General features: G+C 39.8%; 1 protein-coding gene across 1 annotated transcript; it reads left to right on the top strand.

Annotated features, from left to right (window-relative positions):
- Positions 1-1,054: 1,054 nt before the first annotated feature.
- Positions 1,055-7,771, top strand: prdm8b (PR domain containing 8b). The gene is made up of 4 exons (XM_084728198.1): positions 1,055-1,482; positions 4,198-4,422; positions 5,243-5,474; positions 5,847-7,771. Exons 2-4 carry the CDS (start codon positions 4,204-4,206, stop codon positions 7,106-7,108), a joined length of 1,713 nt encoding a protein of 570 aa, XP_084584324.1. The 5' UTR covers positions 1,055-1,482; positions 4,198-4,203; the 3' UTR covers positions 7,109-7,771.
- The last annotated feature ends 8,418 nt before the right edge of the window (positions 7,772-16,189 follow it).

Genomic DNA, 16,189 nt, shown 5'->3' with positions numbered 1-16,189 from the left:
AAATCCTGGTAATTTTTGCCCATTTATTACTGAAGATTGGATATATAAAATCCAGGAAACATGCAAATCTTTGGCATTTTAAAGTTATTATATTGTTACTTGTTACATTTCTGTACAGTTAGTGTTCTTATTCCAGTTTAATATCATATTTTTTTGTGAATACTTGCTAACATTTCATCAGTTTTAGTCTTAAGTCCTGAAATCACTTTTATTAAATTTACAAAATGACTGCACCAAAGTTAAAAATGAAAAGCTTAACATACATTTAATTACTCATAGAGTTAAATAAAGTAAGTAGGCTAGAAAGTCTTTAACTACATTTCAGTGTGCAAAAGTTCTCCCTTGTGAAGACAAAAGTGGTTAAGAAAGGAAAAAAAAAAACCTCCCAACATCAGTGCTGCACCTGACCTGAAGCTTTTCTCTCCTCACCATCAGAACATGAGCCGCTCACTCAATGCAAATTATACACTGGCGCCCCCTAAATGAGCCTGAACACAGTACAGACAGACGCAGCGCTCCGCGGTGAGGCTGCCCGGGATCTACAGCCGCTCTGGCCGCGCGTACAGCCGGCTGGCGCTGCGGGGAGGCGGCGGAGGGAGATCACGGTGCACCGGTGCTGCCTGCCCGGGATGTCCAAGTCCAAGAAGCACTTCAGATACGGTTTAAAGCCACAAATGAAGTCCGTTTCATTAGCATATATGTAAACACATCTCGAGCGTCACTTGAGTGTCACCCCCAGTTTTGAGAAGGGGGGTGAAAGTGAAGATTTTTGACAAACAAAACAATATTACTATAATTAATAATCATAATATTCATAATAAATTATATATGTTTGTGCTTTTACTTTTATCCAGCTTAAAATGCGCATAAAGTGTGACTTTTTTCCCCAACATCAACACTTTAAATGCCACTTTATTCTAATACAACCACCAACTATTGTGATTAGAATTACAATAATAATGGGAGGGGGGTCTGGTGTGTGTATGGGGGGGTCTTTATCCCTCTGCTCGTCCATAAATCGCGTCAAATGACAGTCGGCCAGTGAAGAGTTAAAGGGAGGAGACGGAGAGTGACACGCCTCATTGGGTAGATTATGTGCCGCAAACAAAAAGTGTGTGTCGGTGTGCCAGTCAGCCAGAGCATCGGGCCCCATCTGCACGCCTCTCTCTGTCTCTCTGTCTGCCTTTATCCGTCCAGCTCTCTCCACCCCGCCCGGTCACTTCCACTGTCGGCGAGTATCTGCAGCAGCAGCAGCAGCAGCAGCAGCACCACTGTCACTTTCACCACACCGGGGGGGAAATGTACTGACACTACGGAGCAGACCGGGAGCGCATCACCATCTCCATCACCTCCATCGCCGTCTCCGCACCCCCCCTGCTCGTGTTCGGGGCTTTAATTTTTCCGGGGGTGCGAACGGGTTTTGATTCGCAGCATCGCTCGCAGTTCGTTTGTGGATTATTGTTCCTCCTCGTCGACGGAAAGGTAGGTTTGCTTGTGTGTGCTTTGGATAGTTTTTTAAGAGGAGGATTTCTGGGTTTGTTTTGCGCGGCACATGCAGCCACATATCCTGCGGGCGCTTGAAAGAAAAAACAACACACACCAAAACGCAGATGTGCCGCGGACAAAACCCGCAATTCAGTCCCAGCGCTGATTTAGGACAGTTTTCAGCCTGGCACGGCTTTAGCAGATGGGTTAAACACCCCCCATCCCTGCTCACCCCCTACCCCACCCGCAGTGGGTCTGAATGGGAGGGAGGCTTCTTTCCTCCAGTTTCTGGATGTGCAAACATCCCGCTCTTATCGCTTTTCTATTATTTGAGCCTTATCCGTGATAAATATCTTTCGCCGAATATTTCGTGTGGTTTTCTTTCTTGTGAATTGTGATCCTCTGAACATAAAAGGCTTCTTTCTGGTCCCGGTAACAAAATATTTGGGCTCGCAGCGCAGCGTTTACAGCCACTTTGGAAAGGCTCTCCACTGCACCGTGCGCAAAATGTTCTACAGAGAACCTTTCTTTCCGAACCTCTCATAGAGTTATAAAACGCTGAGCGTCGATGGGATTAAACGGAATTTTATTTGAAAATAATTTTTAATTATAAGTCCCTTTTTGATTTAACAAATCAGAAAAGAAAAAAAAAAATCAGAGCCAGAAGCAAAACCAGCGGTTAGCCTCGCCTTTCTGTGCGTGCAGTCATAAAACAACAGCCGACAGTGGAGATGGACAGACGATAGCTCATCTTTTCCCACCAGTCATCATTGTTATGAGTGCAGCTGTTAATATCAGCCTGTTTATTTCTGATTTGGATCGCTTTGACGCGCAAATACCAGCTGCTACCCGATTTTGCGCTGAGGAAAACAAACTTTTGGTCTAACTATGGACTTCTTTATTTTATTTTATTTTATTTTATTTTATTTTTCTAATTAATAGCTTACCTGGTATTGAATGAGCAGTAGGTTGTTCTAGTGCTTCGTAATGACGTTATTATCTGTTAATAAAAACTCTATTGGAGTTAAACATCCAAATAAATCGCACTGTGGCTAAAATAATTCGCAGCCTAAAACTCGTAGCATGGGCCAAAAAAACAAAAATCAAATAGTTATTATTTATTATTATTTTGTAATGTTCAGTGCCAAAAAATATTTGTTGCAGCAATAACACTCAGTGCAGACTAGAATATGATTCTTTCGACAATTTAGGAATTACTGTTCAGGGCACAGGCCTTCTTTTTCCATTAGAGCAGAGCTTTCTGTGGGCATTTAAAGCTTTTTTTAACTCAGTTATTTTTCCCTGTTTCGAGAGTCCAGTGAGTCTAATTTACGGCTGAACAAGTGTGTGTATCAGGTGCAGGTTTCCGCGCACAGTTTCCGCTGTATTTAACGGCGGAGGGTGGAGAGGAGAGGACAGGAGGGAGTGAAAGAGCCGCAGCCGTCTAAACACACACATTCAGAGGTTAGAAAAGGGAGAAAAGAAATAATTAACTGGTCGTGCTGCTTTAATTACAGTCTCAGAGGGGAACGTGGTGGATTATGGTAATGAGGCGGCATACGCTGCCGCTTGTAGAAAGGAGAGAAAGGTTGGCTGACATGAAATCACTGACTTTGACAGTCCACTTGAAACCCATTGGACATGCTCACTCCATTGGACATGCAGGGACCTCAGCATGCAGCTTCTCCTGAGAGTTTTCTTTTTTTGTTTTTTTTTAAATTTCAATCTTTATTTTATCCACAACGAATAATCCTGTAGGGATGCTATGATGCTATACTACAAATAAACATGCCACCGCAAACACATTACATGGACATTACATTTATAGTATCTACAATAATAAAAACAAACAACGAAGCACGACAAGACAGGTGTAAATCATTCTTAAGGACTTTACAAGTCACTCCAGAAATATTATAAAAATGTTTTTTGTTTGTTTTGAATGCCGCCAATCATAACAATTGTAGCTGAACAGACAAGAGCAACGAGAGCCCGTAGAGGCCTACTGATGCTAATATTAATAATAATATTAATGCTGATGCAAAGACAAGCAAATAATATCTTAATAAGTCGTTTATTTATAAATAATCAAAATAAATGTTTTCATTTTTTATCAAATGTGTGACGTATAATAATGATAACAATAATAATAATAATAATAATAATAATAATAATAATAATAATAATAATAATAATAATGTCATGATTTGAATTGTTATTATTTTTGCTCTGTGGTGATTTTGGCTATATTGCTCCTTTTTTTTTTTTTTTTCATATAATCTACAATATTGGGAAACCATATGATCAAGATGCTGAAGGTGATGCCGTCGTGAACTTATTACGGGGTTTGAATTAATTAGAAAGCCCGGCCAAAAAAAAAAAAAAAAAAAAAAAGAGAAAAAAGAAATGGGCCCCAAATGACGCCCTTGACAGCTGGTTTAGCCAATCTGTCTAGGAAGAGATTTATTTCCTATCAGCAGGGACGTTGGAGGGTAAATCCACAAAACAACCACTTACCACTTTACATGCTTTGGAGCATTTTTGTCGGCATAAAAAAAAAAAAAGAAAGAAAATAAAATACAAAACAAATTAATTATTTTTATATGATAGAATTGTTTTGGTATTTTTTCTTGTTGTCCGGCTGCTGCTGGTGGTAGCCCATTTGTTTCCCATCACATGTCTGATGTCTCCTGTCTTCCGGTGTCTCCGCAGTGTGAAATGGAGGAGTCCAGCTCTCAGAAGTTGGTGTGGGACGGGGACGCCAAAGCGGTCCAGCAGTGTCTGACGGACATTTTTACAAGCGTCTACACGACGTGTGACATCCCAGAAAACGCCATTTTCGGGCCTTGCGTGTTGAGCCACACGTCGCTGTACGACAGCATCGCCTTCATAGCTCTGAAATCCACCGACAAACGCACAGCACCTTACATCTTCAGGGTGAGTAGATCTTTATTCTTATTCTTTTATTTCATTTTTTTTTCTTTTTAATACAATCCCAGTATGTTTTGCTATTTTTAATTAGCTATTTAATTATCAAATATCAAATATTATCAATTTTACCAGTTAGCATCTCAACAGGCCTGTCCAAATCCATTTTATTTACACTTTTCTTCCTGTGCAGCTCAAATGTAGTGAATATGTTATTACAAATTTAGGCCTTTTTCCTATTTTGCATATCAACACTGGAGCAAGAAGCTGACATTTGCAGCAATATTACAACTATGCCATTTTAATAGATCTTTTCAGTTTTATTTAAATAAAGAAAAGCAATTAACTCTAGACAGTCAAGTCATTTAACCCTTTAGTGGGTCATGAAAATCATCATTTTCAAATTATTTCAAGACAGAAAGAAATGTGTTTGAGATCATTTTGTTATCATGAAAATCTATTTATTTCAAAATATTAATTTGCTTTTTATTCTCCATATTATAGGATACAAAACATTTATTTATCACTATACAACTGGGCTGTATAGCAAGATTTTTAGTAAAATGTGTCATACTGCCTTATTTCAAGATGTGAATTAATGTGCTCAGTTGGTGGAGCATGCCTCCTCCATATCTTCAGCTGTTTTGTCAATTAAAGGCATTAAAGGCCCAAAAACAATCATCTTAAAAAAAAAAGAGGTCTGAAGGGGTTGCATGAAATCAGGATACATGTCCTTGTTATTTATCTTAATTAAAAAAAAATTGCCTGAAAATAAACTTGAGTTGTTGCACTGAAGTAATAACTCACTGGGTCTGTATGTGATGTACAGGTGGACACCTCAGCGGCCAACAGCACCTCAGAGGGTTTGATGTGGCTGCGGCTCGTCCAGTCTGCACGGGACAAAGAGGAGCAGAACCTGGAGGCCTACGTGAAGAACGGCCAGCTCTTCTACCGCTCGCTTCGCAGGATCGAGAAGGATGAGGAGCTGCTGGTCTGGTACGGCAAAGACCTCATCGACCTGCTGCTGCTCAGCTCCAGCAGAGCTCCTGTCAAGACCAAAGGTGAGTCAACTAAAATCGTGTCATTGCTGAACTGTGAACTGTGTTGTATCCCATGTTGAGTTCCCAAAATACTGACATTTTTACTTGTGGTCTATGGTCTTTACTTCAATTTTAGCTGTCTTTGGAAATGCATACTCACTCTGGAATTCTTTCACTATTTGTATATTTGGAACGTAATCTCTTGCATAGTCGCACAAGTACAATGTTGCCTCAAGGACAAATTTGCATACTTTTGGACAATCTTTAATGATGTCTGAATTCATATTTAGTGCAGTACAAAGCAAATAATTCATGCATTATTGTAATGCGGAGATACACCTTTAGAATAGTCTCTTTTTGTCAGGACTAACATCCATCTCTCTTCATTCACAGGGTCATCCCACCACTCATGTCCAGACTGCAGCCAGCGGTTCCAGTTTGAGTTCCCATTCTTGGCCCATCTCCGGTTCCGTTGCACCAAAAGATTGCAGAGCATTAACGGCGCCGAAGAGGAATCCAGCAAAGAGAGCAGCACCGAACGACCAAACACAACCCCGACCAGGACCAGCCCGAAGCTGGGACGCTCTGAGGGCTTCAGCAGCCCTCAGGACAGTAACAAACCCTCTACAGACTTTCACAACCTGGCCAGGGATCTAGAGAACAACCGCACCAGCCCGCCCAGTGACAAGGAGGCTGAGATCTGCAGCGAGAGCTCGGGGAAGAGGAAGTTCTCGGAGATCGAGGACAGGGAGTGCCGAGGGCCCAGCCTTCCACAGTCCAAGTCTAAAGACGAGCTTGCGACATCTGCACAGAACTACAGAGGAGCGTACGGCCTGGAGGAGAACCACAGGTCCTTCTCCCCGCCAGGCTCCACACAGCTTAGTGAGGGCAAGCGCAGCGCCTTCACCGAGGTCAAGAAGTCACAGCAGAACCTCAAACACCATAATGGTAACAAAAACCTTCAGAGCTCCAACTCTGAAAACAAAGATGGTGGCCGTCCCAGCAGCAATCCGTCAGAGAAGCACCTCAACATCAGGCAGGTGCTGTCGGAGACCCAGCCGCCACAAACCTCGCCCATGGGCAGCGCTTTCACCTCCGTTAGCCAGCAAGGCGGTGGCAGCGGTGGCGAGAGGAAGAGCGCCTTCAGCCAGCCGTCTCGCTCCTCCTTCTCCCAGATCTCACCGCTGGTGATGCCACCCAAGCTGCTGGACTGCCACCCAGCGGTGGGTGACACCATCTCCTCCAGCAGACTCTACCAGGCCGACCACCTTGCCGCCAAACTACAGGGCGCTGAACTGGGCGCCAACTGCCCTGTGCCGGGTGGCATGGCCAAGCAGAACCCCTTTGTCTACGCCACTGCCTTCTGGCCCAAGAACTCGGGGCCTATCCAGCTTCAGATGCCCTCGGCGCTCACCCTCCTGCCACCTTCCTTCACCTCCCTGTGCCTGCCGGCCCAGAACTGGTGCGCCAAGTGCAACGCCTCCTTCCGCATGACCTCGGACTTGGTTTACCACATGCGATCCCACCACAAAAAGGAGTACGCCATGGAGCCTCTGGTCAAGCGGCGGCGTGAAGAGAAACTCAAGTGCCCTATTTGCAACGAGTCCTTCCGGGAGCGGCATCACCTGTCACGTCACATGACCTCCCATAACTGACTTTTACAGACTAACAAGGGAGGGACTTTTTTTTTTTTTTTTTTTTTACCAAGGAGGGACTGTGACCCTGCCTGGATTTAAGCAGTCCGACTGGAGATAAGACACTTCAAAATACACAAACACCCCTTGCACTTGTTTTCACTTTGGACTATGATCTTCTAATTCCTTTTCGGTCTGTTTACTTTTGCTCCCCTGTACAAAATGTCATGTTTTGGGTGTATGCAAATGCGTTTCGACTTCAAATGAATCTATTTATGAAGCACTTAAAAATTTGAGAATAAGGGAAGATTTAAATATGTGTAAATGTACAGTAAGTTGTATTTTATATCATATAAATGCAAATATAGAGAAGAAATACAAATGTAGTCACACGTCATGGTTTACAACGCAGCAAGTTTTTTCATGTCTATGGTGAATATGGACACAAATTGGGGATATTATGTCAGACTATATTTCAGAGTGCATGTAATATTAAATAATATTGATTTAAGATGCAGTCTATACATTACGATGTAAATAATTTGTTTTATTTGAAATACAAAGTGTAATATTTTGTGTCAGTGGGGAATAGTTTCAGTGTTTCTTCCTTTTGCGGAAATTTACTACTTGATAGTTTATCTAATCATGTTGAATGCATTGACAATAAAATAGCTTTATTTTCAACTGTGGCCTTCCTGGATTTTTTAAAAAACTGCAATCGAAACATGATTTCATGATTATTGATATGATTTGTCTTCAAATATAAAAGAGGACCAACGTTATATTTCTATTTATATAAAAAACATAAAATATAACTTTTTAAAAACCTAAAATTACATTTGATCTTTTTAATGTTATGTTTGTTTTTTATGTTGAATCAGTTTCTTATAAAAATTACATACAAAGCCAACATAATTTTAACAACATACAATAGCCACATTAGAAATCTAGAAATATATAACAACGTGATTTTATAGTTAATATGGTCCATGTTTCCAATTATAATTCTCTATTAAATATAAAAGCATGGACACCGGATGTCACGATCATTATTATAATTATAATTATTATTATTATTATTATTATTATTATTATTATTATTATTATTGATATACGTCTTTATTAAACGTCGTCCACCTGAATCCCTGCGCTATTGAACTTTCCCCCAAAAGGTCGCTTTAATTAAAGCAATACAAAAAATAACATACCTTAAATTTTAATATTACATAAAGTTTGATGTTTAAAATACATAATGCAGGACAGTAATTTTAGAATAGGAGGTTTAAAATAACGAGTGAAAGATTTCTAGTTCGCCTCTTGAGTTTCCGTCGCAGAGCTAAAAACACAGATATGATTGTCGGTTAATCAGTGAGAGTGTATGATGCACCACTGACGGAGAATAAAACACATACTGTACGTCTGGATTTTGTATTTTAATTATAATTATTGTACCAGAATAACCTTTCTCTGTAAATTTTGATTTAATCCAGACCTACTCTGCACACCGTCATAAAATTATTAAACAAAATGCTGCAGTAACACAAATACCACGAGCTTCTCAGAAACCAGGTTAATATAGATTAAATCTTTCCGGTTTTCAAAAATGCTTCACAAATTCCTCTAACCTGCTGTGAGGACAACGAGCTGTCTGACCTGTAGGCGACTGAAATATTAATAATCGATCCGCCGTCTGTAATTTGTCAAAGATTTCAGATGAAATCATGAGACAACAACCAGTAAACAGATTTAAACCGATTTAAAGTTTGTTTGTTTTTTTATATATATAAACGCAAAGACTAAGTGTTGCGATATGTCTAAGAATCAATAATCATCATTCACTGATGATGATGTAATTGCGTGATTAAAAAAAAAAGAAAAGAACAGAAAAGAAAAGAAAAATACTACCGGCTGGACATTTCAGGACAGAAACCAAAAATGAAATGTGGAAAATAGTTCAACAGCGCCATCAAGTGGTCAATGTGTGAACAGCATGAGAGGAGATCAGTGGGTGGCCACAGTGAGCTGAGGCCGAAGTTTCAAAACCGGGGGGTGGGAGAGATTTTAACAATTGATAATAATACTGTAAAAGGCTTTAGTTTACATATGATGAAATTATTTCAGACGTAAGTATTTATACAAACTACTGAGCCATTAGAATCATTAATTATGATAAGGTAAAATCATTCTCAAGCTCCACAGACACGGAAATATAAATACTTATATTTTATGATCGACACAGGAAAAGCAATCCAATATATTAATTATAAATAAATCTCAAATGCAGATGTATTTTATTCTGTAAATATAACCATCAATGGCATATTATAGAGTACACAATCATTTTTGTGCTTTCAGCTTTGTGACAGAAACTGAATATAAGCAACCTAGAAGTTATTTTCTGTTCATTTTAAACCATTAATTCTGAAAGATAAAGGGCAGAATTATGTATTATAAACAAGAAACTATATTACATTATATTTATATGTATGGGAAAGTTATTTCTATATAAATATACACATTTCCTATCATAAAATTTCAGAGCTATATTTTCACACAAGTTCATCAAGAATAATCATGTGGCTAATGTAATTAATTATGATAAAGTAAATTTAAAGTGAATCCCCAGATAAGCAATGTAAATATTTACCAAAATATTTTTGATTGGTTCTGGGCAGACTGAATAATGACAGCCAAGCTTTGAAAGGTCATCTATAGCTGTGCCCACTCAGTTTACAGACTGTGCTCTCTTTATTTTTGAACATTAATTTGAGAAAACAATCCCAACTGAAGTTCTACCCACAAACTTCCAGTCATATTCTACAGAAGCAGTTTGCCCCCAAAGAGGAGGAATCCTCAAAGTTCTAGATTGGATGAAATTGCAGCATAATAACTACTGAGCTTGCATGTCAACAGATCATTCTCTGTGACCACTGTGCTGAAAAAGACAGATTCATCAGTATATTATTAAAGGTCTGGATTAGTGGTATAATCCAGGTTAAAATCTCCAGAAAAAGATAGTAGGTGGACCTTGAGTTGGCATTGTTTTGTGAAAATACTATTTCTGAGGCAAAGAACGAAGATTCGTGTTTGATCTTAAAATCATTCTGAACAACCCACAATCTTTAAAATGGCCTTTATATGAAAATGCAAAATTAAACACAGTTTGAATTAACTGGATGTGTTACATGTAAAATTAAAGGGCCAGTTCACCCAAATTTCAAAACTTAATATGTTGACCCTTAGTGTCGTAACATAGAGATAAATTAAGTTCGGAAGTAACATTCAGTTGTTTATTAAATTCAGTTTGTTTGTGGCATTGACAGTAAAAAAAAAACAAAAAACAATATACTTTTTACTCAGGGTAACCCACAGTTCTAACTATTTTCTCAAATATTGAAAAGACAGAGGATTTCATTCACTTCCATTATATGGAGTAGCAAAGTGGGGACATGGACAAGCTGAGGTCACTGAGAGACTTGGAACTTTAAAGCTTGCAAAGACATGAAACTCACCCTGCTGCATTATCTAAACTAAAAAGTGTTTTAGAACATTTCTGGACATTTGATAAAAAGGCAAAGCAGGCTTCAACAATAAGGACTGCCTGCTTGTCTGGGGCAAGCAAAATACCATGTTGGGCTAGTAAATCTTGCAACTCACTTTTCCAATTAGGCAAATGATAAAAAAGAATTAACTATTTTGATAATCATTCAAACTTTAAACTAAGTTTTCATGCAAAAATGTCATGTACGGCTGTTTTCAGCCTCTCAAATATGAGATTTCCCACCTTTCTCCATTAATTATCATATTAAAATGAATGCCTTTGGATGTTGGACTGACAAAATAAGACATTTAAAGAAATTAGCTTGGATGTTTCAAAACTGAGATGGGCATTTGCTATTTTCTGACATTATATTGGGATTGTAGTTCTACATTATACATGACAGTTGACTTTAGTCTTTGTTGTTATTTGATAACTGCTAATAAATAAAACTATTTGTACAGGGACAAGTAAATATGTATTTAAGGCAGATAGATATCTGACCCAGTCAGGTTAAGTTTAAAAAACACAGAAAAACACCAATGTTGAACCCTGCAGAGATACACGTCTGTGTACACAAAAAGCTCAAGTCAATATGACTCATCCAGTCACCAAACTTAAAAATCTGTTAAGTGCTCAACTAACAGTGAGCTGAAAAAGAAAAATTCCACTTTCATAAAAGCAGTTTGACTCTGTTGACTTTCAGATTCTGCCATGGTTTTGAGTGAATTCAGCAGCTCTAGTTGAAACAACAACATTTTCTGAATATGCTGCAGTTCAGATGGTTTCTTCCCCTTCGCAACAGCGGCTGAGACTCTTGGGTACACAACATAAACCTAAAAGTGATTTTTGTGTTTATATGTTGGTGAACATTGCTTATCATTAAAAGCAAACTTTGAAATGGGAATTCACAGAGGGGAAAACACAACTAAAACGATTTATGTAGCTGGATACAACGAGGGAATCTGGGTGAATCTGATCTGTGTCACACAGGAGAGGAAGAAAATCACAACAGGAGCACACTGAGCAGCAGTGAAAACATTCAGCGTAGTAAAACGTGCTAGTAGGAGTTAAGAACCGCATAAAGAGATCGAGAATACACCGTGGCGTGGTGACTATCACATGATGATAAATTACAGCAGCGCACATGTCTGCACGTTACGCCTCATCTCACATCAACACACACTTCCCATGTCAGCAATCCAAACAGGTCAATCTCACCACTAAGGCATGCGATCGACAAGAGAGGTAGGAATCATAACACACACACACACACACACACACACACACACACACACACACACACACACACACACACACTCCAGTGATATTTAGTGCCCTCATGCTTTGCTGCTTGTGTCATCGTTCCTTTTGTGCCCCAACTTCCCCCTCCCCGAGACATTTGTCACTGCATCACTCAGCACGGAGCAGCGTTGGACAGTTTATATCTCGGCTAAGCTGGCACTTCCATTTGGCCCTCGGCCCCGGTCACAGTACATTTTTACATTTCAGGCATTTAGCTGACTCTGTCGCCCGCAAGGAAGTGAGCAAGCAGGTAGAGGAGCCTCAGACGGATTCAGTGTCTTTCTACACTACACTCTGACAGGATGGCGGTTGCTGGATTCGAACCAGTGACCTTTTTGGGTTACGGTACAGGCTCAAGAATTGTTACACCAACGTTGATACCTGAGCTGTGTCCGGAATACACACTATATACTATTAATATACACCGGTAGTATGAGTAAAGGCAGGAAATGATACAAGCACCACAGACTGTCAATCAAACTGCTTTGCAAAGCTACTTCTGATGTAAAACTTAGACACTTAGAAAAGAGAGAGACACATTTGATTTAGTTGTTCAAGATTTTCCTGTAGCCATTTTATTCCTTCCCACTTCTGAGTATTTCCCTGCTGTTCTGTTTGCATTGCATTGTGAGAAATCAGTGTCCTCCATGCACACATTTCATTACTTCACACAATAAGTGACAGACGTAGTTGTGTGAAGAATGAAAAAGGTAGCTTGAGAAGTTTGACAAGTTCATACTGCAGCCCCGGTTCCACCATCAGAGAGGATTTCAGACCATGTTCAGTGTGGCACGTATCTGCTGTGTCGCGATCATCATGCCATGTTGACACATGTCAGCCGACACCCATAGCGCACACCAGACCCGCTATAAAGACCGAAGATGTTGTTAAGGTACAGTGAGGTGCCAATCCCGGGAGCAGGATTTAAAAAATATCCTGCTTTCTGAAAAGCTGACAGTGATGGTGACACTGAGAAATAGGAAGGCGGTGTTCATAGACAATGTAATCCTGCAATGATCTGCATTAAGATGTTGTTGTGTGTGACCTTAACATATTCACCTCTGTATAAAAGATTTGGTGTTGTGATGTACATCATATACCACCGTGTGTTGCCCTTAGATTGTTAAGACGTACTGTCTGAAGCATATGTTGTGTATCAAGTCACTGCAGACTTATTCTGCATTAAACCAAGACCATGACCATGACCATAAAGGTTCAGACATACTTTTGCGCGTTCCCCCTCTGTAGACATCTGTGGACTTGTGGACTGGTCGTGTGGGTCACACATGTGGTTCCATTCATATTACGACTGAGGATCCTGGAAATCCGCATGTGCACATTTCCCGCGCTCCATTCCAGTTGGTGGCAGCGATGCACCATAACCGCCATAAAGATCAAGAAGAAGAAGACACCTGAGCATTAGGAAAGAAAATGACAACCTTGAGACAAAGAGAAGGGCTCCTGTGTTTGTTGTGTTTGGCTGAACAAGAAAAGACAAAAAGAGAAAATATAATGTGCAAACACTTAACAAGAATAGGAGCAAGGTCACTATGCATAGTTTAGTGCATTGCTGTCAAGTGGGTCGTTGCTATGCATGCACACACACACAGGGGTCTGTACAGGCCCTCGTGGACATGATAACATTTATAAGTTGTGAGTGAACATTTAACTGCTATGTTCAGTATGAACTTTCCGCAATTTGCAGAACCAACCAGCATTGTGTTTCCATTAAAATGCACACTGTTGCTAATTAGTTGGAATTGGAAAATAACTTGTAGGATACTGGGTTGCCTGAAGAACAGCTACTGGTTGGGGTTACAGCTGCTACAGACATACCACCTTGACTGTGCCATGCCATTGCTCTGATAGCCCCCAGTAGCCAAACACTGTTCTATTGGACTGAAAGACCACTTGTTCAGCTGTCTGTCCTGTGAACACCCACAGGTCTGAAGGCCCATTGCTCCGAAAGCACACACTCTTCATGAGGGTGTTAGTTGAGTGACTGTTGGCCCTATCCATGGTGCTGAATTGGCAGGGCTTTTGCCCTTCATAGGTTTTCTGGCCTCACACTAAACAACATTTCAAGTGATTTTACTGTCCAAGACAAATTTCCATTGTTGGAATGAAGTTATGAGAGTTTTACCTCAGCTGGCACATGCCCCGTCACCCAAGTTGTTAGGGTTGACCCTAACTTGACCTTAACCCTAACTCAGCTTCGGGGAGAGTGTGTATTTTTGGAGCAATGGGTCTTTGAAGCAGTGGACATTTTTGGGGGGGTTATGGGCTGTTGGACAGATGAGCTTTCAGTCCTATGGGGCATTTTTGGGACTATTGGCATTTTTGAATAAGGAGTGGGTCAAACAATGGGCAATACACAACATAAAAACAAATAGAACTAGCTAACAAAATATCTTGAACGCAAACTTTCTGCTCACGTGGCTTCAAATTAGGTTTGAAGAGTAACAAAATAATAGGAGCCGCTAACTTTGTCACTTGAGCTTTTTGTTGAAGAGCTGCCCCGTGCACACAGAGGGTCCAGACAGCGAGCTAACAAGGCTGTGAAAGAAAAGTTCAGATCAAAAGTATCGATTTCACGCTGTGAGGTTCATGGCCTGTAGGCTTGCTCTCTCTCTCTCTCACACACACACAGACACACACACCACAATGTGTTTTAAAGTCATAATCCAGGGTTTACACAGGCCCAGCTCCCCCTGCTGCCGTCTGATTAGGATATCGCTGTCACGTCATTATTGCTTGAAGGTCTAAATATAAACAAACAGCATCGTCCTCTGTGCACTTGCACTATTTCTGACCCACAATGCACTCAATCTACAGGTCCGCTGACAGGGACAAATTTACACATCATGTCCGCTCTGAGATGATCCCACATGCCTTTGACCGAGTGCCTCTCCCGATGGGACCCTACCTGTCTTCAGGGCACATCTAAGTCCTGGATTCTTCACATCGTGGAGATGGCGAAGACTCCGGTGGTTAGATATTTAGGTTACACCTGTTTCCCGGCCTCAAACACTTTTCTGCTTGGTTGTACAACGGATTCAGTGCCATTAACTGAAAACTTTGCCAGTAGGATGAATGTGTACTGCTCACATAATCAGCTGATGTATAACATATCCTTGCTGTGTGATTCTTTAATCACTTTTTCTTTTTTCTTTTGACGTTTAGCTGTTACTCATGTAGCCTACTTTCTTGTTTTAGTATCAAACTGTTAGTAAGATTTTGTGTCATTCAGCTTCTTCTGCCAAATTCACTTAAGTGTTTAGTTGCTTCTATTTTTTTCTTTGGGGGTGTGACATTTTCATGAGCCACTCCAAGGGCATATATATACTGTATATATGCACTGCGTTGTCGGTTTATTAGGTACAGCTACACTGTAAAAATACGGGAATTACGGGAGTCAACAAATCTTTTCTCATTAACTTAACAAATTATCACATTTATTTATTCAAGGTAAACTACTACAAGTAGTTTTTTTTAAAAAATTGGCAATGAAACTGCCTCAATTTAATTAATACTGATTCCTCTATATGAGGTACATAAGCCAATGAGACCATCTGCAAGAGATTGGCTTTTTTATATAGTTAATCTTAATGCCTGCCACCAGTTAAGAAGAGGCTGGAGGATTTTATGTTTGATGCTATATTTTGTGGCTATTACTGGAGTTCTTCAACACTGAAGTGTTTTGACCTGAAATGATGAGCTGTGCAGAGTTCAATCAATTCATTAAATTAAGTTTCCAAAGAAACACGATCAGCATATTGACAGACTTTTAAAATGTAAAAGGATATCAAATTTGTTTGTAATGTTCATCAGTGTTACTTAAGAGCTGTTGGTTCAACTTAATATCTTGAGTGTATTGAACATGTTTTCTCAAGCACAAGTGAATTAGTATAACATTTATCTGATTAGAAGTTTATTTGTTTTGAATCATTAGAAAATCACCTCAGCTTGTCTTTTCAAATTCAACCAACTTAAAATTTTAAGGCAGCTGGTAAAACAAATCAGTGTATTTTTACAGTGTAGCTACAACTAAGAAGGTCAATAAATTGTTTCTTTATGAACGTTTAATGTTCATTTTTGTTGACCTCATTTATATCCACAAGGGTGACTAAATATAAGGAACACCTGTCATTATATGACAATATAATTCATCACAGATGACAGCCTCTAAAATTACCTTCAAGCTGAATCATCACTTATGTCGCACTTGCACAGATTCCATTTATTAATACCCTTTTTTA

This window comes from Lutjanus erythropterus, chromosome 10, assembly GCF_056507025.1.
Source record: "Lutjanus erythropterus isolate fLutEry1 chromosome 10, fLutEry1.hap2, whole genome shotgun sequence".
Taxonomy (NCBI): domain Eukaryota; kingdom Metazoa; phylum Chordata; class Actinopteri; order Lutjaniformes; family Lutjanidae; genus Lutjanus; species Lutjanus erythropterus.
The sequence above is the reverse complement of the archived record's forward strand: the minus strand, read 5'-3'. Positions and strand labels throughout refer to the sequence as shown.

What these genes read in the sequence shown, in the direction of transcription:
- prdm8b (XM_084728198.1), top strand. Translation starts at nt 4,204, where the DNA reads ATGGAGGAGTCCAGCTCTCAGAAGTTGGTGTGGGACGGGGACGCCAAA. An exon ending in CAGCACCTTACATCTTCAGG is followed by an intron (nt 4,423 to 5,242) that starts GTGAGTAGATCT and finishes TGTGATGTACAG; the next exon opens with GTGGACACCTCAGCGGCCAA. An exon ending in AGCTCCTGTCAAGACCAAAG is followed by an intron (nt 5,475 to 5,846) that starts GTGAGTCAACTA and finishes CTTCATTCACAG; the next exon opens with GGTCATCCCACCACTCATGT.